Source organism: Rhinoderma darwinii, chromosome 1 (genome assembly GCF_050947455.1).
Source record: "Rhinoderma darwinii isolate aRhiDar2 chromosome 1, aRhiDar2.hap1, whole genome shotgun sequence".
In the NCBI taxonomy this organism is placed as follows: domain Eukaryota; kingdom Metazoa; phylum Chordata; class Amphibia; order Anura; family Rhinodermatidae; genus Rhinoderma; species Rhinoderma darwinii.
This window is the reverse complement of record NC_134687.1, coordinates 475,262,696-475,290,439: the sequence shown is the minus strand read 5'-3', so window position 1 is coordinate 475,290,439 and position 27,744 is coordinate 475,262,696. Positions and strand designations below refer to the sequence as shown.

The 27,744-nt window shown below is 41.8% G+C and overlaps 1 protein-coding gene across 2 annotated transcripts in view; it reads left to right on the top strand.

Moving 5' to 3' along the window:
- Positions 1 to 27,744, top strand: part of ATP6V0A2 (ATPase H+ transporting V0 subunit a2) — a 37,980-nt gene that overhangs the window by 4,098 nt on the left and 6,138 nt on the right. For both annotated transcript variants that reach the window (XM_075833742.1, XM_075833750.1), the window contains exons 3-16: positions 2,319 to 2,416; positions 2,643 to 2,780; positions 5,453 to 5,550; positions 6,928 to 7,054; positions 7,255 to 7,337; positions 9,042 to 9,135; positions 15,305 to 15,517; positions 17,497 to 17,647; positions 17,976 to 18,115; positions 19,068 to 19,225; positions 19,459 to 19,546; positions 21,321 to 21,439; positions 24,738 to 24,954; positions 25,708 to 25,827. In XM_075833742.1, coding sequence (XP_075689857.1) covers positions 2,319 to 2,416; positions 2,643 to 2,780; positions 5,453 to 5,550; positions 6,928 to 7,054; positions 7,255 to 7,337; positions 9,042 to 9,135; positions 15,305 to 15,517; positions 17,497 to 17,647; positions 17,976 to 18,115; positions 19,068 to 19,225; positions 19,459 to 19,546; positions 21,321 to 21,439; positions 24,738 to 24,954; positions 25,708 to 25,827 — 1,844 coding nt within the window. The remainder of the gene's footprint in view (positions 1 to 2,318; positions 2,417 to 2,642; positions 2,781 to 5,452; positions 5,551 to 6,927; positions 7,055 to 7,254; positions 7,338 to 9,041; positions 9,136 to 15,304; positions 15,518 to 17,496; positions 17,648 to 17,975; positions 18,116 to 19,067; positions 19,226 to 19,458; positions 19,547 to 21,320; positions 21,440 to 24,737; positions 24,955 to 25,707; positions 25,828 to 27,744) is intronic.

Below are 27,744 nucleotides of genomic sequence, written 5' to 3'. Positions count from 1 at the left end.
TATATTGCTCATACCATATCACCTTAGAGGAGCGCCGTCTCTCTCTTTTTGTTTTTGTTTTCGATCAAGCAGCTGACAATGCATATCAGAGCAAAAACCAAGCTATGAGGAGGAAAGAACTGCCTGTAGAGCCCAGATACAGGATTGTGTGGAGGCACCGATCAGGAGGAGGGTATAAAAAAACAAAACTTCTGCTGCACTGAAAGTTCCCAAGAGCACAGTGGCCTCCATAATTCCTAAACGGAAGAAGTTTGGAACAACCAGGACTCTTGCTAGAGCTGGCCGTCCCACCATACTAAGTAATCGGGGGAGTTGGACCTTGATAAAGAGGTGAACAAGAACCCAATGATCACTCCGGTTGAGCTCCAAAGATCCTGTGTGCAGATGGAAGAAACTTCCAGAAGGTCAACCAGCACTCCACCAATCTGGGCTTTATGGCAGAGTGGCCAGAAAGAAGCCTCTCCTCAGCAAAACACACATGAAAGCTCGCCTGGAGTTTGCAAAAAAGCACCTAAAGGACTCCGACTGAGAAACAAGATTCTGTGGTCTGATGAAACCAAGATTGAACAGTTTGGCCTCAATTCTAAGCGTTATGTCTGGAGGAAACCAGGCGCTGCTCATCACCTGCCCAGTACCATCCCTACAGTGAAGCATGGTGGTGGCAGCATCATGCTGTGGGGGTGTTTTTCAGCAGCTGGGACAGGGAGATTGGTCAGGGTTCAGGGAAAGATGAATAGAGTAACGTACAGAGATATTCTTAGTGAAAACCTGATCCAGAGTGCTCTGGAACGAAGACTGGGCCGAAGGTTCACCTTCCAACAAGACAATGACCTAAGCACACAGCCAAGACAACAGTAGTGGCTTAGGGACAACTCTGAGAATGTCCTTGAGTGGTGCAGCCAGAGCCCTGAATTGAACATCTCTGGAGAGACCCGATAATGGATGTCCACATATGTTCCCCATCCAATCTGACAGAGCTCGAGAGGATCTGCAGAGAAGAATGGCGGAAAATCCCCAAATCCAGGTGTGCAAACCTTGTTGGCATCATACCCAAGAGGACTGGAGGCTGTTATCACTGCCAAAGGTGCTTCAACTAAGTACTGAGTAAAAGGCCTGAATACTTATGTCAATGCAATATTTTAGTTTTTTCCATTATAATAAATTAGCAAAGATTACGAACATTCTGTATTCACTTCGTCATTATGGGGTATTGAGTGCAGAATGATGGGGACAAACGTGACTTTTTTTTAATTTTATTTTAGCACAAGGCCTCAACATAAAGTGTGAAAAAATTGTAAGGGTCTGAAGACTTTCCGAATGCATTGTATATGCGTATATAATAGGAATATTCACAGATACTTTATTTTAATCTATCAGTGTATGTTATCGTAGCAGATGACATCAATAACTTCTCAGAGTTGCGCCAGGACATTTTTACTAGTCTAAACTTCCAGCACATAATTTCCCTTTCAAAGCAACCATGTAAAATACTTTTAACCCCAACTCCAATGCTAAATGTATAACATTACATCAATATTACAACGCTACAAATTGTTGGCTCTTCATTTTTGTCAAATTCAAAGAACTTGCTGAATACATAGGCCCACATTCATCAATGTGTTTTGTGCCTTTTTTTGGGGTGTATTTTACTCCAAACTAGTGTCTAAAGTTTTATCTCTGTTCCACATAGAAAAAGTGACTTCATTTTAGCACGTGTGAAAGTTAATGGCAGAGTTGTATGTTGTGAAAGATTTATGAAAGAGGGCAAATGCTGTAATACATTTTTCACAACATTTGTCAATAAAACAGTCAAGCTTTAACTTAAGACAGTTGATGGCAATTTTGATAAATGTCATATTGTGGTCTATGGGGGAGAATTTACTAACGCCAGTCATTAACTGAAGTTCATCAGAGTGAAATGTGCCAAACTTAATAGGTGCATGTCGCTTAGTAAGTCTGTTGCATCTCGGGTAGTCCTAAAAACAAAAAATGAAATCTACGAGCAGGCATAGATTTGGTCTACAATTTGTGCTATTTTCTGTCTTTTAAAATGTTAAATCTGCTGGAAACTTTCTGGCTCCTCCCATCCCTGTCAACCCTACTTTCTGGCTCCTCCCATCCCTGTTAACCCTGCCCACTTTTCATAACCGGTTTCAAAAGGGGTGAGAGGAGAGAAGTTGCAAATTATTGCGCAAATATGACATGTACCATAATGTGTGACTTTATTACACCACAAATCTGGTGCAAATGCATTAATCACCCCCCCCCCCTCTTTGCGGTGAAACCAGTGATTGAGTACGTATTTGTTTTGTTGTTAGGATATCTCGTCCAGGAGATCAAAAAAGCTGACATCCCTGTTCCAGAAGCAAGCATGCTGCCAGCAGCCCCCCTGCCGAAACGTGTATTGGAAATACAGGTAAATCTATATTGATACAATTTGTCTGACACTTTTATGACCTGGTACTGTTTTTTTTTTCTTTTTTATGAATATTTGATGATCTCTGACAGCATGACAACAGCCTCATGCCCATTTACTTTCCATTACACTTGTTTCTTCTAACAAGACAATACCAGGCAGAGTACCGTACGTGCAAAGTTAACTAAAAGGATTTTTTATGTTATGTACATTGTGTATTTTCCAGGAACAATTACAGAAGCTTGAATCTGAGCTGAAGGAAGTGAATAAGAACAAGCAGAAGCTGCAAAGAAACTTACTAGAGTTGACTGAGTATACACACATGCTGAGGGTGACAAAGAGCTTTGTACAAAGATCATCTGAGGTAAAAATAGTCACTTAAGTGCACCTTTGAAAATGATTATTATATTTTTTTTTAATAAAAATGTCAGTCAGTGTGTTTGGTGCAAACTTCAAATTAGTTTATCAAAAAAATAGTTTTACTTTTTGAGATACAGCTGCTTTGTATCCTGTATACAGAGCTGCTGTATCCTGTACCTGTCAGATCAGTGGCACTGAGCGACATGCAGGATCCATCTTTTGCCCATCTCAGCTAAGTTCATAACTTAGATGTGATCGATTCACAAACGATACAGCTGCTCTGTATACAGGATACTTTTTAATACTCTAGGGCAGGGGTCTCAAACTTGGCCGGGTAAGTGGGCCACATATAGAAAAAATGGGAAGTTGACGGGCCGCATTACTTTCCAATTTGATACAATACAAAATTATTGTTAATCAATTAGTTATTTGAACTACTATAATACTATGTTACTATAATAATAACACTACATTACTATAATAATACCGCTAGGTTTAATGTTTTAGATATTACTCCACGTGCTTATTTCAACAATCCAGTTCTCCTGTTTAAGTGTCCGCTAAATACAGTCCGGCAGCTCAGTTAGCAGCGTTTGGCAGCTGCCGCAGAGCCCTCGGCGGCTTGCCCAGAGCTGGAGTCCAGGAGCAGAGCCGCTTCTAGCACTCTGCCTGGGATTCCAGCTCTGCTCCTGACATCACTGTCCATATATGGACAGAGATGTCAGGGGCACCCCAGAGCTGGAATCCCGGACAGAGCGCTAGTAGGCTCTTCCTGGGACTCCAGCTATGCTCCTGACATCACTGGGACTCCTGCTCTGGGGAAGACCCTGACATCATTGTCGATGTATGGACAGCGATGTCAGAGGCTTGCTCAGAGTCCCAGAGCAGAGCCTATACTAGCGCTCTGCCCGGGACTCCGGCTCTGTGGAAGACCCTGACACACTGTCCATATATGGACAGTGGTGTCAGGGAATTCCACAGAGTCCCGGAGCAGAGCCGATACTAGCTCTCTTCACGGGACTCCGGCTCTGGGGAAGCCCCAGACATCGCTGTTCATATGTGGACGGCGATGTCAGGGAATTCCAGAGTCTCGGAGCAGAGCCTATACTAGCGGCTCTGTGTCCCTCGGGCCGCAGATGACAGCCCCAGGGGCCGAATGCGGGCTGCTTGCTTGAGACCCCTGCTCTAGGGCTATATTCACACAGCGGATTTTGTTTGGCGTGTCCTGCCGCACAATTATTACTGCCGTCAGCAGGAAAATTCCTACTCCCATCCACTTCAATGGGAGGTATGGGCAGTATCCGCACGAACAGGACCGGCGTCAGCACCTGGCGAACCCGAGCAAGTGCCGGGGCCCACTACCCTTGGGGGGGGTGGCACTCGGCTCACATGGCTCTTCCAGGAGTGGAGTCCCCGGCCAGAGTCTTGCCGGGGATTCTGCTTCTAGAGGGGCCAGGAGGCGGCGTAACCACCGCAGTAGCAGCCATAGCGGCTGCCACAGGGCCTGTGGCATGAGGGGGCCCATGCCGCCTGCTGTCACGGCCCCCCCCCATACCCAGTGGCCCCGCTAGCGACGCCACATTCAATAGAATTGAACGCTATAGCAGAGCAGGGAGGTATCTCCCCGCTCTGCCATTTACTAAGCTACAGACTCCCAGGCAGAGTGGTAGTAGCTGATAGCGATTTGCCCGGCACTTCGGCTCTGGGGAAGCCCCAGACATCACTGTCCATATACAGCAGAGTAGTGTCCCAGGCAGAGTGCTAGTGGCGTTCTATATGGGGGCACAAAGTGACGTTTTCTGCCATTTTGCTGCCCCCGTAAGTTCCCCAACACAGAGGCCTAAGTCTGTGTCGCCCAAGGGCTCACAAACCTGGAGCCAGCCCTGCGCACGAAGATCGGGCAGGATGCTTCTTTGGTCCGCTAGTGGGATAAAGAAGCGTCCGCCACCCATTGAAATCAATGGGAGAAGAAAATTTGCGGGTGATACCGCCACAAAAATTTCTCGAACATAGCCCAAAGAGCATCCTCTACTTCTCCTTTTTTTTTTTTTTTTTTTTTTTTTTTTTTTTCTTCATTCTGCGTGCACTTGAATAGTTTTCTGACTATTGACTTACAGCATTGCCACTTGATATGCTGTAAAAGTCAGATCAGTAGGGGTCTGTTGGTATTTTACTGATACTAAAAACAGGGGTGCCCAGTCACTCTCTATTATATTTTATATTATATAAGAGATATGGAAGCTGCATAAAGTATTCACTCAAAATAATGGAAAAGGACTGCGCATATATGGCCCTTTTTTTCTGGGAACAAGGACCAGGCATACCTGTCTTCAGGCTTGGTTGAGAACCCAGTGGTTGGAGTCTCTACTAGTCGAACATTTATGGCATGTTTCACCTGTGAAAGAAAGATGTGCTGATCACTGCTGGAACCTCTCCCCGATCAGCTGTTATTGGTAGAAGCAGACCGCGGGTGCTCTTTTCATGCGGTATTACATGGCGCCGATTGACTGTAAAAGGTGGCTGTCATTCCAGTTTTATCTTACAAACTGGAATACTTGTTTCTTGTCTCTGCATTTAGTTATATCTGTTTTAAATGTACTGTTATTGTGTTCTTTATCACATAAAGACAGATAAATCATCACATGTATAATAAAGGTTTGCTTTGCTTCCTTTTAGTATGAAACATCTCATACCAGTTATGAAGAATTCCCTACGTTAGAGAAGGAATCCTTAATGGACTATACTTGTATGCAGAGACTTGGAGCAAAACTGGGGTAAGTTGATATTTTAAAGAGGACCTGTCACTGAGTGATATAAGTTAAACTGGTTAACTGACCTGAATAGAGCTGTCTCCATGATTCCAGCACTGTTTTTCTCTTTTCCCTAGACCGGCCCCATTCCAGAAATATGTACCACTGTTTTGTTCGGTCCCGATATGCAAATTTGCTGTAGTTAGCCAACAGGGTGGAGCTAGCCTACCTACCTCTGATGCTGACCAATCAGTGTGAGGCCACTTGAGGGTAGTTCATGCCATATTGGCTTAATACAGCAAGTGAACATAGAGGAAGCCAACAAAACAGTGGGCCATATCTCTGGAACGGGGGGTCCAAGAAAAAATGAAAAAACGAGCTGGAATAAGCTATTAAGGTCAGTAAACCAGTTCAACTTATACGACCTAGTGACAGGCCCTCTTTAAACATTTAAGTGGCCGTGGGTGTTTGTTTCTTTTTACTGCTTAGTGCTTGCTTTAAAATATAAATCAATATGGCCTGTTTCCTTATTAAAAAGTGACGTTTCTATACGACAACAATATATTGGCAACACTTGCAGATGAGGTTATTGAGGATTTTAAAAATCACATCTTGCTGTATCTCCTTCTATAAATAACAGACTAACGTAATTCTATAATATCCGCCAAACGCATATCAGGCAACGGTCAGAATGTCCAAAATTGGTAGAGCTTCATCAACCGCCTGTCCAAGATGACAACAACTGAACGCTGACTTTTGGTATATGATATGGTCTTGTTCTCCAATAGCACGATTCTTAATATCAGTAGTAGATCTTCTGTCAAATTCGAGTCCCTTGTACTCCTGAGGTATGCTTACTCAGACTCCTTCCGCAAGATGACTGGACACATGTTACTATTTCACTTTTCCTAGTCCGTGACTGAATAACCCACATATGGTATCGGCCAAGCACCTCTACAGTAAGCATGTGGGAGCTACAAGTAAACCAGGTACTGCCCCTAGAAAGGAGTAGTATATAAAACTCTCAACTGCCCCAATACATTTGACATCTGGGGAATATGGTGTAACTCTGTGGACCCCTGTTGATACTGGATTATCAGACTTGCTGGATACTTCACATATATTTTACTATATATTTAATTCACTTTAATAATTTAAAATGGAGTAGACTGATTTTAAAGCTTGGTGTCTTGTAAAATGCAATATGATGTATGATGTCATAAGACAAACACTTTAAATAAGAGTGTCATGAAATTAACACTCCAATTTGGACCAATATGTGTTTGTTTGTTGGGTTTTAAAATGTACAGTTGAATTGGTTCTTATAACAGATCACTATGTGATCTCCACCCGCTTAGTCTAGCCCCAGAAGCATTTTACATAACGATTTTCTGTCTGCAGCTTTATCTCTGGTTTGGTTCACTATGCGAAGTTGGAATCGTTTGAGAAAATGCTGTGGAGGGCTTGTAAAGGCTACACAATCCTGACATACCGGGAGCTAGATGAGCTTCTGAAAGACCCTGACACGGTGAGTTGTTGTCTCACTACTTTATTACATATTGTGGGGTTGCTTTATAACAAAACCGGCTAGAAATAAGACCAGACATTGTAAGTGATTTGGTTTTGTGATTCGGACCATTTTATGTTAATTGTGTACCTTTTTTACGATGTGCCTAACGCGTCTTTTATTTACTGTAACTCATCCGTTGTCTCTGTTCGATTTTATAGGAAGAACCAACTAAGTGGTTTGTGTTTTTAGTTTCTTATTGGGGAGAACAAATAGGACAAAAAGTCATAAAGATCTGTGAATGGTGAGTAAACTTTTATACAGAACTGCAATCTGTTGCTATTGTTCATTTACAGTCAGTAATCCTGAGACTGCTATGAAATCTGTTTGGTAATACTTTCAGGTTTCTTTTCTTACAAAGTAATTTTTCAGTTTCAATAATTTTACTTCGAGTTTTGGAATGAGCACTAGAGTGAAGGGTTCATATTCATTAAATAGTCAATCCGATTGAAAGCCGTACCAAAGCTTAAAGTGTAGCTAAACGTTTGACAAACTTCTGACATGTTATAGTGACATGTCAGAAGTTTGGATTGGTGGGGGTCCGAGCCCTGAGACCTCCACCAATCGCTAGATAGAAGCAGCTGAAGTGCTCATGTGAGCGCTCAGCCGCTTCGTGTCTGTTCGGCTATTTCCGGAAATAAATGTATCAGTGTACAGACTCAATAGAAAGTCTATGAGCCCGTACTCCGATACAACGGCTTTCCAGAAAAAGCCGAACAGACACGAAGCGGCTGAGCACTCACATGAGCACTTCAGCTGCTTCTATCTAGCGATTGGTGGAGGTCTCCGTGCTCGGACCCCCACCAATCCAAACTTCTTACGTGTCACTATGACAGAAGATTGTCAAACGTTTAGCAACACTTTAAAAGCTATGTATACTTTTGAAGACAATCAATGTTTAATTTTTAACAACTTTTGAATTGTTTTTTATTTATAAAAAAAATATTACTTTTTGAGACACAGCTTCTATGTATCCTGAATACATAGAAGCCGTATCTTGCGGACAAAGCTGAAACCTGCAGGTCTGATGGCTTTGGTGAACGCTGGTCCTGTGTGTCCCTGACACGCAGGATCCATTTATTAACGTTCACATCTAAGTTCATGAAATAAATGTTCTGAATGTCTCTGACACGCAGTATCCAGCTATTATCGATCACATCTGAGGTCTTGAACTTAGATGTGATCGATAATAGCTGGGTCCTGCGTGCCAGAGACACGCAGGACCAGCGTTCGCCAAAGCCATCAGTCCTGCAGACCTGAAGGATTCGGCTTTGACCGCAAGGTATAGCTTCTATGTATTCAGGATACGTAGAAGTTGTCTGAAAAAGTTACGTTTCATATTTTTTTAAATAAAAAACAATTAAAAAGTTGTTCAAAATGAAACTAAATTAAAAAAAAAACCAAACAAACGCCTTCAAAAGTGTACATAGAATTTAAATACGTTTTCCAAAACCAGATGACGATATTTACATTTTTATGTGAAATCTCCTTTATATTTGTGCATTGAGAGTCAACATATGTGGGGGTTTGTGAATATAGACTTTAGTGTGGACAAAAACCTGATTATGGTAGGCGTGGGAGGCAAGGAGGATTTACTGCATTGTTAAATTCACTTTGTCAACCTTTCATTCTCAAGGAAATAGTTTCTTATAATATATATATATATATTTATTTACAACATTTTCTAAATTGATAGAACTGTAGATAATGGACACCTCAGACTCACTGCTAAGCACACGATTACGTTCTGCTTTTTTTGCATTCTGATTTAGTTTTTATTCCAATTTTTTATACTTTAGAAATGCAATAAAGGATAGCACAATATACAAAAGGTATGTGACTAGAAACGCAAATGTATGTTTAAGTAGACATTGCAGAACATGGATGTGCATTTGCAGCTATTGGAAAGTGTAGTTAGAATGACTCTGCTTTTCTTAATTGTTTTCAGTTACCATTGCCATATGTATCCTTACTCAAACTCTCATGAAGAACGGCAAGAAATCATATCTGGGTTGAACATGAGAATTCAAGACCTTCATGCGGTGAGTAGGTCTCTGTATCCCTGTAATTTAATGTGCCTCTTGCACTTGGGAAACCGCATTGGTTAGGAATATTTATGGGTTTCTGGTGTGGTCAAATTATTGTGGAGGTGGTGGGAAAAAAAATAAATAATGACATTTCTCTTGCTGCTGTTGTAAAATGCACATGGTGGTGTCTAGACTACAATGCCTGTTAGAAGAAGAGTAACATGGTTACACAGTTGTTGGGTGATGCTAGCCATAGAGTTAGGGCTTGTTCACGCAGAGTTTTCTTGACGCGGAAACCGCTCCAAAAAAACCGGCTGGAATCGCCTCCCATTGATTTTCAACGTGCTCTTTCTTCCCGCGGTTCCGTTTCTGAAATCAATTGAATTCAGAGAAAGCGTTTTTTGCCCGCGGCGCTCAATGGCCGCGGCCAAAAAACGCGGCATAAAAGGGGAAGGAAGGTCAAAAATCTGCCTCAAAATTCCTTTTTGAGTCAGATTTATTTGCTTGCAAAAAAACTCTGTGTGAACATGGCCTTAAACTTTCATATTTCTAATCCTTCAAAATTTGTCTGCAGATGCAAACAGGTGAATTTTTATCTTATTTTTAAAATGGGTATTCTATTTAAACGAGGCTCCGTCACTATAACCTCACCCTGAAGCGAATTACAGGCCCTCTCAGGTTAAAGAGGTTGTCTAGTTTAGAAAACCCACTTCTATACAGTACCAGTCAAAAACTTGGCTATACCTTTTTTACTCCATGGTTTTTTGTTTGTTTTTTTTAATTTTATTTTCTACATTTAGAGTCCTGTTGAATACATGATAACTATAAAGTAGTAAACAAAAAAAAAGTATTAAACCAGAATAAGTGTTCTATTTTAGATTCTTCAGAGTAGTCCCCTTTTACTTTGATGGCAGCTTTGCACACTCTTTGCATTCTCTCAATCGGCTTCATGAGGTAGTCATCTGGGATGGTTTGCCAACAGTCTTGAAGGAGTTCCCAGAGGTGCTAAAAACTTGGCTGCTTTTCCTGCACTTTGCGGTCTAACTCATCCCAAATCATCTCAATTGGTTTTAGGTCGGGTGATTGTGGAGGCCATGTCCTCTGACACATTACTCCATCATTCTCCTTCTTAGTCAAATAACCCTTACATTGCCTGAAGGTATACTTGGGATTATTGTCCTGTTACAAAAAAAAAATAAAAAATGATGGTCCCACGAAGTGCAAAGTAAATGGGATGGCATGTCCTTGCAGAATGCCGTGGTAGTCATGCTGGTTGTGTTCATTGCATTTTTAATAAATCCCCTTATCACACCTCTTCCAGGCTTCAGTGGGAACCACACATGTAGAAACCATCCACTCACTTTTTCTGTGTCTGGAACCAAAAATCTTGAATTTTGACTCCTCAGACCAAAGAACAGATTTCCACTGGTCTGTCCATTCCTTGTATCTTTTGGCCCAAGAAATTCTCTTCTTGTTGTTGTTCCTCAGTAGTGGCTTCTTTGCAGCGATTCAACCATAAAGGCCTGATTCTCGCAGTCTCCTCTGACCAGTTGATGTTGAGATATCTGGTACTTGATCTCTGTGAAGCATTTATGTGGCTCTAATCTGAGGTGCTGTTAATCTGCGATTTCTGAGGCTCTAATGAACCCATCCTCTGCAGCAGAAAAAACTCTTGGGCTTCCTTTCCTGGGGTGGTCCTTATGAGAGTCAACTTCATCATAGTGTTTGATGGTGCACTTGAGCATACCATCATAGTTCTTGAAATTTTCGGGATTGACTGACCTTTACATCTAAAAGTAATGATGGACTGTCGTTTCTTTTTACTTAGTTGAGTGGTTCTTGCCATAATGTGGATTACAACCGTAGTTGAATAGGGCTAAACACTGTATGGGAGTGTGTACCATTCCTACCTCTGCACAACACTGATGGTCTCAAATTCATTATGAAGGCAAGAACATCGACAAATTAACTCTTGACAAGGCATACATGTTAATTGAAAACCATTCCAGATGACTACCTCACGGAGCTGATAGAGCGAATGGCAAGAGTGTGCAAAGCTGTCGTCAAAGCAAAAAGGGGGCTACTTTGAAGAATTTAAGATCTAAAATATATTCTGGTTTGTTTAACACTTTTTTGTTTACTACAAAAGTATTGTCGAGGCACGGACCGGTTTTTCATACTAATACCCTATCCACAAGTTAGGTCATCAGTATATGATTGGTGGGGGTCAGACACGCAGACCCCGCACCAATCGGCTGCTCCGTCTGCCTCCTGGCACCATATGTCTGTGCTGGAAGCAGATGGTTCCGGTCAAAGTACTGCAGCTCTGCTCCTATTCAAGTGATGCAGCGTACGGAGCCATCTGCTTCCAGCACTAAACACTTCATTACAACTGGTGCACGAGGGCAGCTGGAACAGCAGATTGGTGCGGGGGCCGTGTGTTTGAGCCCCATAGATCATAGTCTGATAACCTATCTTGTGGATAGGTCGTCAGTATGGAAAACCAGTCCGTGCCCGGACAACCCCTTTCATTCCATATGTGTTCCTCCAAAGTTTTCATGTCTTCAATATGAATTTATAAGGTAAAAAATAAAAGAGAAGAAAAACCATGGTAAGAAAAGTGGTCTCCAAATTTTTGTCTGGTACTATATATCTTACTAGGGTATTCTAAATTAATGGAGGTGGATCTTCTGTTAGCTAGAGTGAAGAGCGCTAAAAAGAGCGCCTCTCGCTCTGGAGGTCCTGTACTGCATTACACAGACAACACATTGATTTAAATGGGCAGTGTGTAATGCATCATTTGCTCTGTGGGATAATAACACCTTTAAGTCTAGAGAGACTAGACTATCTAGTCCTGCCTGCACCTTCCAGAGGCAAAGCTTTTGCTATATGGTATATGAATACAAAACCACACCTTTTAATCAATTATAATTGTGTTTAAACACTACTTCAGTATATGGTAGAGCATTGTTTGTTACCATAAGGTGTGCCCGGAGGGCCTGATGGTTTGCCACATGTAATGATGTCCTGAAGGCTGGTGCCGCCAGTAAGCTAACTTTTATGTTACTCATGTGTTTTGTATCTTATGTTTTAATATGTGGACTATTTTCTGATTCTTTAACCCCTTCACGACTGCCATACGGCTATATATGTTCTAACTGCCAATGTCCCGTGCAGTTAGCACATGTATAAACGTTGACAGCCTGGAACAGGTTTAATGAGTGTAGTGTGCTTCAGTGTGAGCAGCGCTGCACTCTCATGTCGGCCAGGGCTTTGAGAATACACACTCCAATGTAGATGGTGCCACCCACAACCCACTGTAGGCAGCGCAAAACCCACTGTAGATAGCGCCACCTAAGCTCCCTCCAGCATCGGAATCCCCAGCCAGCACCCTGGCCGAGGATTCCCCTCCTAGAGGGAGCCCCCACCGTCTCTCCATCCCCGCTGTAGATAGTGCCACCTGAACTGACTCTAGGAGCGGAGTCCCTGGTGTCAGATCGCACTGGCCGGGGATTCCGCTTCTAAATAGACAGTGACGTTAGTGGCTCTCTCTAGGAGTGGAATCCCCGGCTGACACCGGGGATTCCGCTACTGGAAAGCCCCTGGTGTCACTATCCATATATAGACAGTGACGTCAGGGGCTCTCCTGGAGTGGAATCCCCGCTCTGGCAGGGGATTCCGCTTTTAGAGTTAACCCTTGACGTCACTGTCCATATATGGACAGAGACATCAGGGGCTTCCTGTAGGAGTGGGATCTTCGGGCAGAGGGATTCCGCTCCTACAGGGAGCTACAGCGGTGCTATTTACAGGAAGTGCTGTCATTTACGGGGGGAGTGGCACCTATATGTAGCGGGGATATTGGTAAATACAGGGGGAATGTTGCTATCTACAGGGGGTGGCGCTATGTATAGGGGGTGTGGTGCTAAGTACATGGGTACTGTGGAATCATATTGGCACGATCTACAGGGGACACTGGTGCTATCTACATGGGCACTGTGTGTGGCACTATGTGGGCATTATCTACAGGGAGAACTGTGGCACTATGTGGGCACTGTGGCACTTTTTACAGTGGCCACCAGCCATGTGGGCACTGGCACTATCTACAGTGGCCTTGCGTCACTATCTACATGGTAGTGTTTTCAGGGGGTTGGGACAAAAAAAACCCTAACGAATAAAATTCATAATTTATTTTTTTTTAACATCCATGAAAAACTGATGGCAAATGGCGGTTAAAAACGGTCAGATGGCCGGGAAATGGATTCAAATTTTGAGACACATTGATACAGCCATGAAAAACTGACCGTTGATTCGTTGTTGACAGTTTTTTCACGGTTGTGTGTGTATATAGCCCTCTTCACTCTCCCCTCACAGCAATCCAGGGTGACGGAGAGAGAAGAGGGCTAATTGTTACAGGTGTGTGTGTGTGTGTGTGTGTGTGTGTGTGTGTGTGTGTGTGTGTGTGTGTGTGTGTGTGTGTGTGTGTGTAAAAATTACAAAAAAAGTTTTTTTTTAGTTTTTTTTTCATTTTTAGTGATTTGTCTGCTAATTTAAAAATGTAAAACTCTGAATTAATTACACTAATCTAGAAAATGAAAGCCTCAGAAGTCTTGTAAAAATAGTTATGATATTCAATGCGGTTCCAAAGATATTATCGTTTTAAAGAAGTGCATATCAAAAAGTGAAAATTTGACCTGGACACAGGGGCATCAATGACCCTTGGTAATGAAAGGGTTAATCTTGTAAAATACAAGGCCATCCTAAAACAGAAGGTATTTGCATAGCTGAATCATACATTTATAAGCAAGGCAGTTATTGCTCATTTCGGACGATGGATAAAAAATGTGAAATGTTTCCTGCGGCCCATGTGGCTAACTATGCGCCCAGAACAGCACAGATACTGCCTATAAATACACAGCCATTTATTCCAACTTGTATACAGCTGTTCTCAGGATCCTTAGCCCTCATCAGTATCAAGAAGGGAGTAGAGCTTGGGTAATGCATTGCAGAATAGCCTGCACGATGGTCCAGTTCATCTTAAAAACCTTTTCTACTTAAAGAGGCTCTGTCACCAGATTTTGCAACCCCTATCTCCTATTGCAGCAGATCGGCGCTGCAATGGAGATAAGAGTAACGTTTTTGTTTTTTTTTAAAACGAGCATTTTTGGCCAAGTTATGACCATTTTTGTATTTATGCAAATGAGGCTTTCTAAAGTACAACTGGGCGTGTTTACAGTAAAAGTACAACTGGGCGTGTATTATGTGCGTACATCGGGGCGTGTTTACTACTTTTACTAGCTGGGCGTTAGGAATGGGAGTGTATGATGCTGACGAATCAGCATCATCCACTTCTCTTCGTTACCACCCAGCTTCTGGCAGTGCACAGACACAGCGTGTTCTCGAGAGATCACGCTGTGACGTCACTTCCTGCCCCAGGTCCTGCATCGTGTCGGCCACATCGGCACCAGAGGCTACAGTTGATTCTGCAGCAGCATCAGCGTTTGCAGGTAAGTAGCTACATCGACTTACCTGCAAACGCTGATGCTGCTGCAGAATCAACTGTAGCCTCTGGTGCCGATGTGTCCTCGCTCGTCTGACACGATGCAGGACCTGGGGAAGTGACGTCACAGCGTGATCTCTCGAGAACACGGCTGTGTCTGCAATGCCAGAAGCTGGGCGTTCTGAAGAGAAGTGGATGATACTTCTCGTCAGAAAGCCCAGCTAGTAAAAGTAGTAAAAACGCCCCGATGTACACACATAATACACTGGACTTTTACTTTAAACACGCCCAGTTGGACTTTAGCAAGCCTCATTTGCATAAATACAAAAATGGTCATAACTTGGCCAAAAATGCTCGTTTTTTTAAAAATAAAAACGTTACTGTAATCTACATTGCAGCGCCGATCTGCTGCAATAGCAGATAGGGGTTGCAAAATCTGGTGACAGAGACTCTTTAACCCCATTGGGCATAGCCCTCCCCTCTTCAGTATGTTCTTCCACCAACATGCTACATTGTTTTACTTTAATCTATCTGTGGTTTCTGCCAATAATAAACTCCTACTTGTTTTTTATTTGGCTGGGCAATATAGTGTTCTCCTAAACCTTTCAAGTCTTTGTACCATTGAGGCCATCCTTTCTGCTCCGTCATGCCATACATGTAAGTTAACGTGTGTACCACTTCATGTAGGTGATCAACCAGACAGATGATTATTTGAGACAAGTGCTCTTCAAGGCATCGGAGTCCGTCTACAAGTGGGTTATTCAGGTTAAGAAGATGAAGGCGATTTACCATGTGCTGAATTTTTGTAGTTTTGATGTCACCAATAAATGCTTAATCGCTGAAGTCTGGTGTCCTGTGGCAGATCTCCAAAACCTCAAAAGAGCTCTAGAGGAAGGCTCGGTAAGATCTTTTTTTCTTTTGCTGTAGAACAAGCTTTGACCTGATTTAAGTAATTTGATAAGTTTTTATATTTATATGATATACACTATATGGACAAAAGTATTGGGACACACACAGGAGCTTATATGACATCCAATTCTAAATCCATACGCATTAATATGGATTTGTTCACCTTTGCAGCTATAACGGCCTCCCATCTTCTGGAAAGGCTTTCTAGAAGATATTGGAGTGTCTGTGGGAATTTTTGCTCATTCATCCAGAAGATCATTTCTGAGGTCAGACACTGACTAGAGGGCCTGGCTCGCAATCTCTGTTCTAGTTCATCCCAAAGGTGTTAGATGGGTTTGAGGTCAGGGCTCTGTGTGGGCCAGTCAAGTCCTTCGACACCAAACTTACCCAAACAACTCTTTATGGACCTTGCTTTGTGCACTGGGGCACAGTAATGCTGGAACAGAAAAGGGCCTTCCCCCAACTCTTCCCACAATTGTCTAAAATGTCTTGGTGTGCTGAAGAATTAAGATTTCCCTTCACTGGAACGAAGGGGCCTAGGCAACTACTAAAAAAAAAAATACCCCATAGCATTATCCCTACTTCACCAAACTTTACATTTGGTACATTGCAGTCAGGCAGGTAATGTTCTCCTGCATCTGCCAACCCAGACTCGTCCATCAGACTGCCAGATAGAAAAGGGTGATTCGTCACTCCACAGAACACGTTTCCACTGCTCCAAAGTCCAGTGGCGACCTGCTTTACATCACTCCATGCGACGACGCTAGGTGGTGAGGCTTGCATACGGCTGCTCGGCCATCAAAACCCATGCCATGAAGCTCCGCACTCGGTGACCCCGCTCTATAACTTTACGTGGTCTGCCACATAGTGGCTGAGTTGCAGTGGTTCCTAAACGCTGCCACTTTGTAATAATACCACTCACAGTTGATTGTGGAATATCTAGCAGGGAAGAAATTTTACAAACTGACTTGTTGCATTGGTGGCATCTTCTTACAGTACCACGCTGGAATTCAGTGAGCTCTTTAGTACAAGCCATTCTTTCACAAATGTTTTTAATCCCTTGGTGACATGTCACGTACAGTTATGTTGCTGCCGACCAAGGAGTTAACGCCTTGTCTCGTAACTGTACGTGACAGTGATGAAGCAGGCTCAAAAGCTGTTTAAGTTACATAAACAAAAAACAAATTCTTTCCATAGTAAATCTTTTATTATAGGAAAAAAACTAAAAACATTAAAAAAGTACACGTTTTGGTATTGCCGCGTCCCTAACGACCCCAACTATAAAACTATAATAATAATAATATTTTTCTCCTATTACCCCCTTGTGAAAAGAAAAAATTGGGAGCTAAATCTAGATATTTTTTGAAAAAATTACATTTTTCATTTTCACTGCCTACAAAAATCTAGGAAACTCCTGTGTGGTCAAACTACACACTACACCACTAGATGAATGCCCTGAGGGGTATAGTTTTCAAAATTGAGTCACTTCTCAGGGGTTTCTTCTATACTTGTACCTCAGAGGCTCTGCAAATGCGACATGGCACCTAAAAACCAATACTGCAAAATCTGCATGCCAAATAGTGTTCCTTCTGAGTCCTGCCGTGGGTCCAAACAGCAGTTTAAAACCACATATATGGGGTATTCCTGTACTCGGGAGAGATTGCTTTACAAATGTTTGAGTTCTTCTACTCCTTTATAAATTATTGAAATGAAAAAATCTGAGATAAAACTAAATTTTATGAGAAAAAATGTAAACGCTTATTTCTACGGCCTAATTTCAATACATTTAGCAAAAAATGGGTTAAAGGCAGACTGCATGGCTAGGTGCTTGTTTGTATACACCTGTGGTAATGGGACTGAATGAAACACGTGAATTCAATGATTAAGAGGTGTGTCCCAATACTTTTGTCCATATAGTGTATTTACACTGAAATTATGGCTGCATTTGAACGTCTGTTCTCATTTAACAGAAAAAGAGTGGTTCTTCGATCCCCTCCTTCATAAACCGCATTCCCAGCAATGAGACCCCTCCAACATTAATACGTACAAACAAATTCACTGCTGGCTTTCAGAACATAGTAGATGCATATGGCGTGGGGAACTACAGAGAAGTTAATCCAGGTATGTTTCATAGCTAAGATTGTTCAGCTCTTCTTTTTTAACAATTGAAAGCATTTGTTCATGATTATAAAAAAGGGCCTACTTTATTTCTACTTCTAGCGCCACATCTAGTATTGCAGCTCATCCCCATTCAAGTGAATGGGGCTGAATTGCAATACCAGACAAAGACCATGGACATAAATGGCAGGTTTTCTAGAAAAAAAAAGCACACCCTTTTTTTTTCTAATTATTGACAACTTTTTTAAGCTTTTCTTTAATTTAGGAGCAATGTATGAATATTATAAGGAAGATAGAATAACGACAATTGTGTTTTGTGTTCATATAACAGCTCCCTACACTATTATCACATTTCCATTTCTGTTTGCTGTGATGTTTGGAGATTTTGGACATGGCCTTCTGATGTCCCTATTTGCTCTGTTTCTGGTTCTTTATGAAAACAGTCCAAAATTACAGCGCACACAGGATGAAGTAAGGAATTATTTTAAATTATCTTTCTCTTTACCTTCATTTTACTTAAAGGAGTTATCCGAGATTATGAAAAATACAGAATAGTACTTGTCTGTATCTGAATGCTCAGTGGGTGACGCCACCATAGCTCAGAAGTAGGTATTTTTCAGTATCTTGCCCAGCTCTGTGCAGTACTGCTGTTTTGATGCTGGCAGATTTTTCTGTGGGCAGGATTATTATGGAAAGTCCTTTGCTCCCATAATTCCTCTCTCCTCTCAGATATTGCCTCTCGTTACAGCTGCCTGCATGCCCCTCTATTACAAGGTGTAAGGTAGTGCTGTGATTACTTACTGTACAGCTCTGCTGTTTGGCTGCTATACTCAGCACTATATGCTGCCCAGCATGAGAAACCCTTCCCTTCAGAGACAGGAAGGGAGAGCGGGGTGCAGTGAAGATAAGTCATGTGATGTTTGGTACTTCGGGGAGAGGGGAGATAACCACACACAAGCAGGAGGCTGGTCATGTAATTGGCTTACAGAGGCATTTCAGCTACAGATAGTACGTTAGTGACTAATCTTTCTGCGTTCATCTACGTTAAACCATCCGCACATAATTTTGTACATCATTTTTAAAAACCGGATAACCACTTTAAGATTTTCTTATTCTATTTTTTTCCTAAAAAATTAAGCCATTCATTTATTCTTCGAAATTATTCTGCTTTATGTGGCCACTGAGCGCCCTTCTGTATGGCCCTTACCACATGTAAGTTGGTATATAATTGTATACATGGCTACTATACGGAAAGGATCTATACAGAGCTTTCTGTATAATGTAGAGACCCGCTGTGTATGAGCTGAGCTGCGGCCATACTGGAGACCAATCTAATTCTAATAAAAATTAAATAGTACAATCCCTATAAACTTACTATAATTTCTGTGATTTAAATTGATTCATTTCTTATTCTCTTTAATAGATCATGAAGACATTTTTTGAAGGGCGATACATTATTCTGCTGATGGGGCTCTTCTCTGTCTATACTGGGCTTATTTACAATGACTGCTTTTCTAAGTCCGTCAACATATTTGCCTCTGGTTGGAATGTTTCAGCAATGTTTTCAGCAAAGGTTTGGACGTAAGTGTATCCGATTCACATAGACCAGTCTGAATGTTGCTTTAATATTTATAGATATCCTCCGATATATATATCTCTTTCGAAAATAATTAATTTATATATATTTATATATATATATATATATGTGTGTGTGTGTGTGTGTGTGAACTGACATTGGTAAGAAAAGTAAAACTATACAAATGAATAAGTAATATCTGCTACAGCATGTCTTTATGTTTATACCTTTGTACCAGGAAAGAAGATTTATCGAATCCGTATTTGACGCTGGACCCCAATGTAACAGGAGTTGTCACAGGAGTGTATCCTTTTGGAATAGATCCAGTGAGTATAATCGATCAGCTAGTATATTTATGGACTGTATCTCCAATTGGCTTATGTGTCTGAAGACTCTAAAGGTTTTCATGACGTTTTGGAGAGATGTTGGGGCAGACTTATCAAAACTGTGTAACCGTAAAACTGTCCGTGTTACCCATAGCAACCAGAGTTTAGCTTTTATTTCTTAACCTGCTCTGAAATTACAAGGTAGAAGGGGAAGAGAGAGGCAAAAAAGAGGCAGGCAGAAGCTCTGTGTAAGGATGGCCCAAACGAAGAACAAGGGTACCCTTACCAGTTCACTGTCCTCTATTCACGATGTTCAGCTGAGCACTGGTAAAGAAATCATGGGAACAAAAAATACATTTTCTTTTTTGAGGGTGGGGGATACAGACATTAAACAAAATGGTTATTCACCGTTCATCTCAAATACATTGTTACGTTTATCATACAGGTTGTTATGGATATAGGGGTACCCCGCATTTAAAAAAATAAAATAAAATGTACTAGAAGACATGTTTATATTTATTTTATCCACATTTTGTTTTTTTTTTTGTTTTTTTTTATATTCGCATGCAACAAGTTTACCAGTAGGAAGAGCTCACTGTATATGGATTTTTACAGCTCTCATTGAACTCCTTGATAACTGTATAAAGCCTTGTGACCGCTTCTGTCAGAATTATTATTTAAACAGTGATTACGAACTCGTCTTTTTTTATTTATTTTTTGGCTAGCTGAAATCCATAATAATAACAAAACCTATTGGTGTGGTCAATTCAAATTTTTCTTACCAGGATTTATTGTTTTCTGGTGTATTTTGGCCGCTCCACGTTCCCACAATCCAGATCACTTGTGGGCGGTATGATCCCCCTGTCATGCACCCCAACATGCGCGCTCCCGATGCTGCTGTATAACCTAGTATTCGCACTGGGAGTAAAGACACACTGCCTGCTTGTGACAACTAGCATAGTAAGCTTGGTTGCCATGATCCCCCTTGACCGCTACGTGCCATGTGCAGCACTTCAGAAGTCTCCTGGGCTACTGCGCATGCCCGTGAGCTGTCCTATAGACTTTAATAGAGTTGCACAGTAGTAGCCGGGCACATCCTCACTGTAAAATTATCTGAAAGCGCGCGCAAGCATGGCCACCACTGCTGGGCGATGGCCGTGACCATAGTGAATGGCTGCCAAACAATTAGGGACTTAGGGTGGAGAGGAATCTATATCTGGATAAAGGTACATTTAACAAATTTGCTATAAAAATATTTACATTATCATATTAAATAGGATTACCGAGATGCGAATACCCTCTACAGCATGTGAGAGTAAACTAGAGGAGTATGGGGGCAGCATGGAAATAGGGAGAAGCATTAAAAATAAAAAGTGCTTCTCACCAATGTGGCCAACAGAATCAGCCAAGCGCTGTCTCCGTTGGCCCCATAGACATTCAAATACAGCGGCAGCACACGTGTGTGACCACCGCTTCATTCAAATTTCTCCTCACTGCAATTGTGCAGTGAGCAGGATTGGGGGTCAAGACACCCGTTCTAGTGGTGGGTAGTGGTCCCAGTGATCATACATTTATCACCCATCAATTTTTTTTTTCTTATTTCGGCAATATGTCCTGTTGAGTTTTATCTCGTAATTTGTTGTTTTTTTAAGATTTTTTTTTTTTTTTTTTTTAATATAATTACTCTACAAATAAAGGTTAATAATTAAAAAAAAAAAAAGACTTTGCTGTTCTAACTTCTGCTTTTAAATTTCTTATTTTTTTTTTAATTAAGATTTGGAATTTGGCAACAAATCGCCTCACTTTCCTGAACTCTTTCAAAATGAAGATGTCCATTATTTTAGGAGTGATACACATGACGTTTGGGGTAGTTTTGAGTGCTTTCAACTATCTGTAAGTAAAGATTTATATAGGAACATAGTCTACATTTTATTTTATATATTGTATATCTGTCAACTAACCGTGATTTTAATATACTGTCCTTAGCTATATGTTTTGGCCAGAAGAAAGCGTTTTCTGTCCTCTAATGTTCTTAAAAAGTGAGAATTGTCCAGGAAGAGTTGCTTAACCCTTTTATGACCAAGGGTCATTGATGCCCCCATGCTAGGTCAAATTTTCCATTTCTGATACCCACTTCTTTAGCTGATAATATCTTTGCAACCGTGTTGAATATCACAACTATTTTTACTTTGTTTTTTACAAAAAGGGCAGTTAACAACGGATCAACTGTCAGTTTTTCATGGCTGTTTTGCATCGATGTCTCTATTTGAATCCATTTCCCGGCCATCTGACCGTTTTTAACCGTCATTTGCCATCCGTTTTGCATGGACGTAAAAAAAAAAAAAGATGAATTCTATTAGTGTTTTTTTTGGTTCCAGCTACCTGAAAACACCACATTGTCCACTGTAGTTCGTGCCAGTGTTCACATAGTGCCACAGTTCCCACTGTAGATAGTGCCACACACAGTGCCCATGTTTATAGCACTACAGTGTCCCCTGTAGGTAGTGCCCATATAATGCTGCAGTGCCATTGTAAATGGCGCCACGCCCCTTCTAAATGGCATCCACTTCCTGTACATAGCACCACGCCCCCTTCTAAATGGCATCCACTTCCTGTACATAGCACCACTATAGCTCCCTGTAGCAGCAGAATCCCTGTGGCCGGGGACTCCGCTCCTAGAGGGAGCCCCTGATGTCTCTGTCCATATATGGACAGTGACATCAGGGGCTCCATCTAAGAGCGGAATCCCCTGCCAGAGTGTCGGCAATTCTCTGGCCAGGGAGTCCGCTCCGGGAGTAGCCCCTGACATCACTGTGCATATATGGATAGTGATGCCAGGGGCTTCTCCAGTAGCAGAATCGTCGGCCGGGGATTTCGAACCTAGAGAGAGCCCCTGATGTCACTGTCCAAATATAGGCAGAGACGTCAGGGGCTACTCCTGGGGCGGAATCCCTGGCCAGAGCGATCTTACACCTACAGGGGGGGGGGGGGGGATTGCGATGCGATCTACAGGGGGTGGGGTTGCGAAGCGATCTACGCGGGGGGAGTTGCGATTTACGGCGGGCGCTATCTACAGGGGGGTTGCTATCTGCAGGGGGTGGCACTGTCTACAGGGGAAATGGGGAGACGTAAGGGACTCCCGCTCGGAGGGGAATCCCCGGCAGGAGCACACTTGCCAGGGATTCTGTTCCTAGAGTAAGCTTAAGTGGTGCTATCTACAGGTGGGATGTATTTGGGGGCTCTCAAAGCCCCGGCAGACATGAGTGCAGTGCTTCTCTCACTGAAGCATCACTGCACTCATGAAACTCCGTTCCAGGCTACCAACGTTTGTATACGTGACAACTGCACGGGGTATTGGTAGTTGGAGCGTATATTACCGTATGGCAGTCGTGAATAAGTTAAAGATCTACCAAAAAAAATAAATGGCCATGATATTTAGTGGCTTATATTATATAGTGTTCATACTTGCTTATCTGTCGCGTTTTGTTAGTTTCTTATTTCTAAATTTTACATGAACTGGATATTACTTAATCTTGCATATTTTATTTCTTTCACATGTGACACTACATCTACAGAACCGTGGAATGAGGGGCAGCACTGTGCTTCCTTCTATACACATAATATGCCCAGCAAGATGTGCCGCATGGTTTAACCCGTTAGTGACCGCTCATTAGTGTTTTTACGGCAGCCACTAACAGGCTTTATTCCGATGCAATAGTTTTTTTACGGCGCTGCGTCATAATAAATAGAGCAGGGAGACGTTAAATCTCCCTGTTCTCAGCTACCAGAGGTAGCTGAGAGCAGAGAGCAGCCCTGCTCTAACGGGCGAGATCGATGTCCGTATCGATCTCGCCCGTTTAACCCCTCAGATGCGGCGCTATATAGTGAGCGCTGCATCTGATTTGGTTTTGGAGAGAGGGAGGGAGCTCCCTCTCTCACCCCACCGACACCCTGCTTAAGATCGCAGGGTGTCAGTGTCTTCTATGGCAGACGTGGGGGCCTAGCAAAGGCCCCCAGGTCTGCCACTAGTTATGCCTGCTAGGCCATGCCAGAGGCATGGCCTAGCAGATGCCTGTCTGTTTTACACAGAAGTATTGCAGTGTATTATAAAAGCAATCGGATGAAGTCCTCTAGTGGAACTAGTAAAAAAGTTTAAAAAAAAATGAAAAACCCACTTTTTCCCCTTACAAAATGCTTTATTATTAAAAAAAAGGAAAAGTTACACATATTTGGTTATTACATTATTTAACCCGCACGGCTGTAAAAATTAAAATAAAAAACAATGTAAAAGTTGCTGTTTTCGGTGAAACCTGCCTTAAAAAAAAATGTAATAAAAAGTCGCGTCTACTCCAAAATGTTACCAATAAAAACTACAAGTCTTCCCGCAAAAAAAGCCCAAAATAATAAAGTTATGGCTCTTGAAATATGGAGACACAAAAACAAATCATTTTGAAAAAAAAAAAAATGTTTTTACTGTGTAAAAGTAGTAAATTAAGTAAATTTGGTATTGTTGCAATCGTAACAACCCGCTGAATAAAGTTATTGTGTTATTTATACCACACGGTAAACGGCATCAATTAAGGATGCCAAAAAAGTGTGTCGAAATGGCTGTTTTGTTTTTTTCTAATCCCCACCCCCCCCCCAAAAAAAGCAAAAGTTAATAAATTCTATGTACCCCAAAATGGTGCTGTTAAAAAAATACAACTTGTCCCGCAAAAAACAAGACCTTATACAGCTACGTCGACGCAAAAATAAAAAAGTTATAGCTCTTTGAATGAGACGATGGAAAAACGTAAAAAATAGCCTGGTCATTAAGGCCTAAAATAGGCTGGTCACTAAGGGGTTAAGACTTTCCTCTTTCCTTGTTTTCAGGCAAAAGGCTACATTGAAATGGCCAAGATGTTTTAAGATGTTTGCTTGTTAGTGCAGGAAGTTGACAGTTGCTCCTTTGCACTGTCTGCTTTCCCTGCACACTACAGTCCTCCAGTCCCTTAGACCATGTTTAGTGCCCACGACTTTAACGTTTTAAGGGTGTCCTTCCCATGTACTTAATCTAAACTGCATATGATTTTATAAAAAAAAAAATCCCTTTAGCTTTTTCTGTTATAAACTGATATCTCGCCATAATTCTTTGTGTGTTTTGTATAAATTCATCCTGTATGTTTATATGATTCACTTTCTGCTTTCCCAGGCACTTCAAGAAGAAATTCAGCGTACTTCTAGTGTTCATTCCTGAGCTCATCTTCATGATGTGTATCTTTGGTTATCTTGTGTTCATGGTTGTATTTAAGTGGTTCACGTGGTCTGCAGCAAATTCGAGGAAGGCACCAAGTATCCTTCTTCACTTCATAAATATGTTTATGTTTATTGGTGAAGATGACCGCAACACTCTTCTCTATCCAGGGCAGGTCAGTGATTACTTTGTAGCCATTTTAATCATGCCAACTTTTTTTTTATACTTTTATCAACAGGATAGATCATCATTATGTGATCGGTGGGGGTCCGACACCCGGACATGGCACCGATCAGCTGACTCCGGGCGCCGGTAGCTATGTATGGGTTGGTGCCAGAAGCAAAAGGCTCCGACCACTGTATAGTGACTGTGCTGGGTTACTGCCGCTCTCCACCTATTTACTTGAAGAGGAACAGAGCTGCAGTACTGTAGAACGGCCACTATACAGTGGTCGGAGCCTTCTGCTGCCAGCACCGACCCATCAAAGCTTCCAGCGCCTGGAGGCAACTGGGACAGCTGATCAGTGCGGGGTCCAGGTGTCGGACCCTGACTGATCATATACTGGTGACTTATCCTGTGGATAGGTTATCAGTTTAAAAAAACAGCCCCCAAACTGGACAATCCCTTTATGTCCCATGCACACGACCGTGTGAACCTGCCGGGCCCCATCCGTGGGAAGATAGGACATGTCCTATCTTTCCACGGATTGGAGAATCGGGTCAGTTTTCACAGACCCGATTCACCCGCTAAAGTGAATGGGTCCTTGAAAACGATCAGGTGCCACTCGGACTCTGTGATTTTCATGTTTGTTTCACTATGCATTAATGATCTTGGATTTAATTGTATCATCATAACCTAATACAGCATTACAGTAATATTATACAGAAAGTCACCGTTTTTATTTTAAATCTTTTTTTTCTACATTTAGACTGGTTTTCAAATATTCTTGGTGGTGGTTGTGTTCTTATGCGTTCCTGTGCTCCTTTTTGGGAAACCACTGTATTTGTACTGGCAGCACCACGGAGGTCAGACGTTCGGTATTTACAGGGTAGGCACTGTTCTTTTTATTCCCTTTGCACCAGCTGAATGTAATATTTTCCAAGAATTGCTTGTCTAACCACTTAAACAGTGTTCCACCAACAGGCAAATGTCCTATTTATAGAGCTATATATCCCTAATATAAGACAATGGAAGATGACAGAAACATCTGTATTTCAGCCTTCTTTTCCTTACGTGCGGGACATACCGCTTCATTAAAGAGGACCTGTCACCTTTCATGACCTGTCTATTTTAGTAAATACTTGTATTCCCCGTGAAATAACAATTATGTACCGTATTTACTTAGAACTCTATGTTGTGCCATTCCTCTGTTATTCCTTTTAGAAATGTATGAATAAATTGACAACTGGGTGTTACCATTCCCCTTGTGAAAAGGGTGTGTCCCTACTTATTCTGTCTGCACTGATTGGAGATTGTCAGTGTGTAGGGACACACCCCCAGCTGGTTACACCAAGTTGTCAATATATGAATACATTTCTCGGAGGAATAACGGAGGAAGAGAACTAGAAAGTAGAGTTCTAGTAAAAGATGCTGCAGAATTGTTATTTCACGTGCAGTGCAAGCCTTTACTAAAACAGACAGTCCGATGAGGTGACAGGTCCTCTTTAACCGGTTAAGGACTAGGCTGTTTTACAGCTAAATGACCAGAGCAAATTTCACAATTTTGCTATGCGCTTCTTTACATGACTATAACTCAGCAGGTGAATAAAGTTCATCTTTGAATTTTACACTCTTTTTAAAGGACAGATAGGGCTTTGTTTTAGTGGCATTTGTCAGTATATATCATTTTTTTTTTTTTCACTAAAGTGGGCAAAATTGGAAAAAAATGCAAGAATTTAACAATTGCGTCGGTTTATGCTAGCATTTTTCACACACGGTATGAACCACGGCCAAAATTAATCTCCTTTCACATTCTTCCACTTCTCCCGTGCATGGGGATACCAAATATGTGAGCCTTATTCACTGTGCGGGCATGTGCCAGGGCTTGGCATAAAAGGAGGCTTTTTGGCCTTTTCGGTCCAGGAATTTTGCATTTGATTTTATAGCCGCATACTGTTTTCTGGGGGGCCTAATGCTGCTGAAACATTAGAAACACCCCATAAATGACTTCATTCACACAAGTAGACCCCACAAGGTTTCCTTCAAGGGGTTTATCATATTTTTAGCAAGTCCAGTTATCTTCTGAAAGTTTCTTGAATAAGATGGAACAAAATAAAATCAGCACTTTTTTAGCAAATGCGTCAGTTTAGGCTAGCATTTTTCACACACGGTATAGACCACGGACAAAATTCATCTCCTTTCACGTTCTTCCACTTCTCCCGTGCATGGGGATACCAAATATGTGTGCCTTATTCACTGTGCGGGCATGTGCCAGGGCTTGGCATAAAAGGAGGCTTTTTGGCATTTTCGGTCCAGGAATTTTGCATTTGATTTTATAGCCGCATACTGTTTTCTGGGGGGCCTAATGCTGCTGAAACATTAGAATCACCCCATAAATGACTTCATTCACACAAGTAGACCCCACAAGGTTTCCTTCAAGGGGTTTATCATATTTTTAGACAGTCCAGTTTTCTTCTGAAAGTTTCTTGAATAAGATGGAACAAAATAAAATTACCTTTTTTTTTTTAACAATTGCGCCAGTTTATGCTAGCTTTTTCACACACAAAATGGACCACGGACAAAATTCATCGCATTTCACATTCTTCCACTTCTCCCGTGCATGGGGATACCAAATATGTGTGCTTTATTCACGGGCATGTGCCAGGGCTTGGCATAAAAGGAGGCTTTTTGGCCTTTTCGGTCCAGGAATTTAGCATTTGATTTTATAGCCGCATACTGTTTTCTGGGGGGCCTAATGCTGCTGAAACATTAGAATCACCCCATAAACGACTTCATTCACACAAGT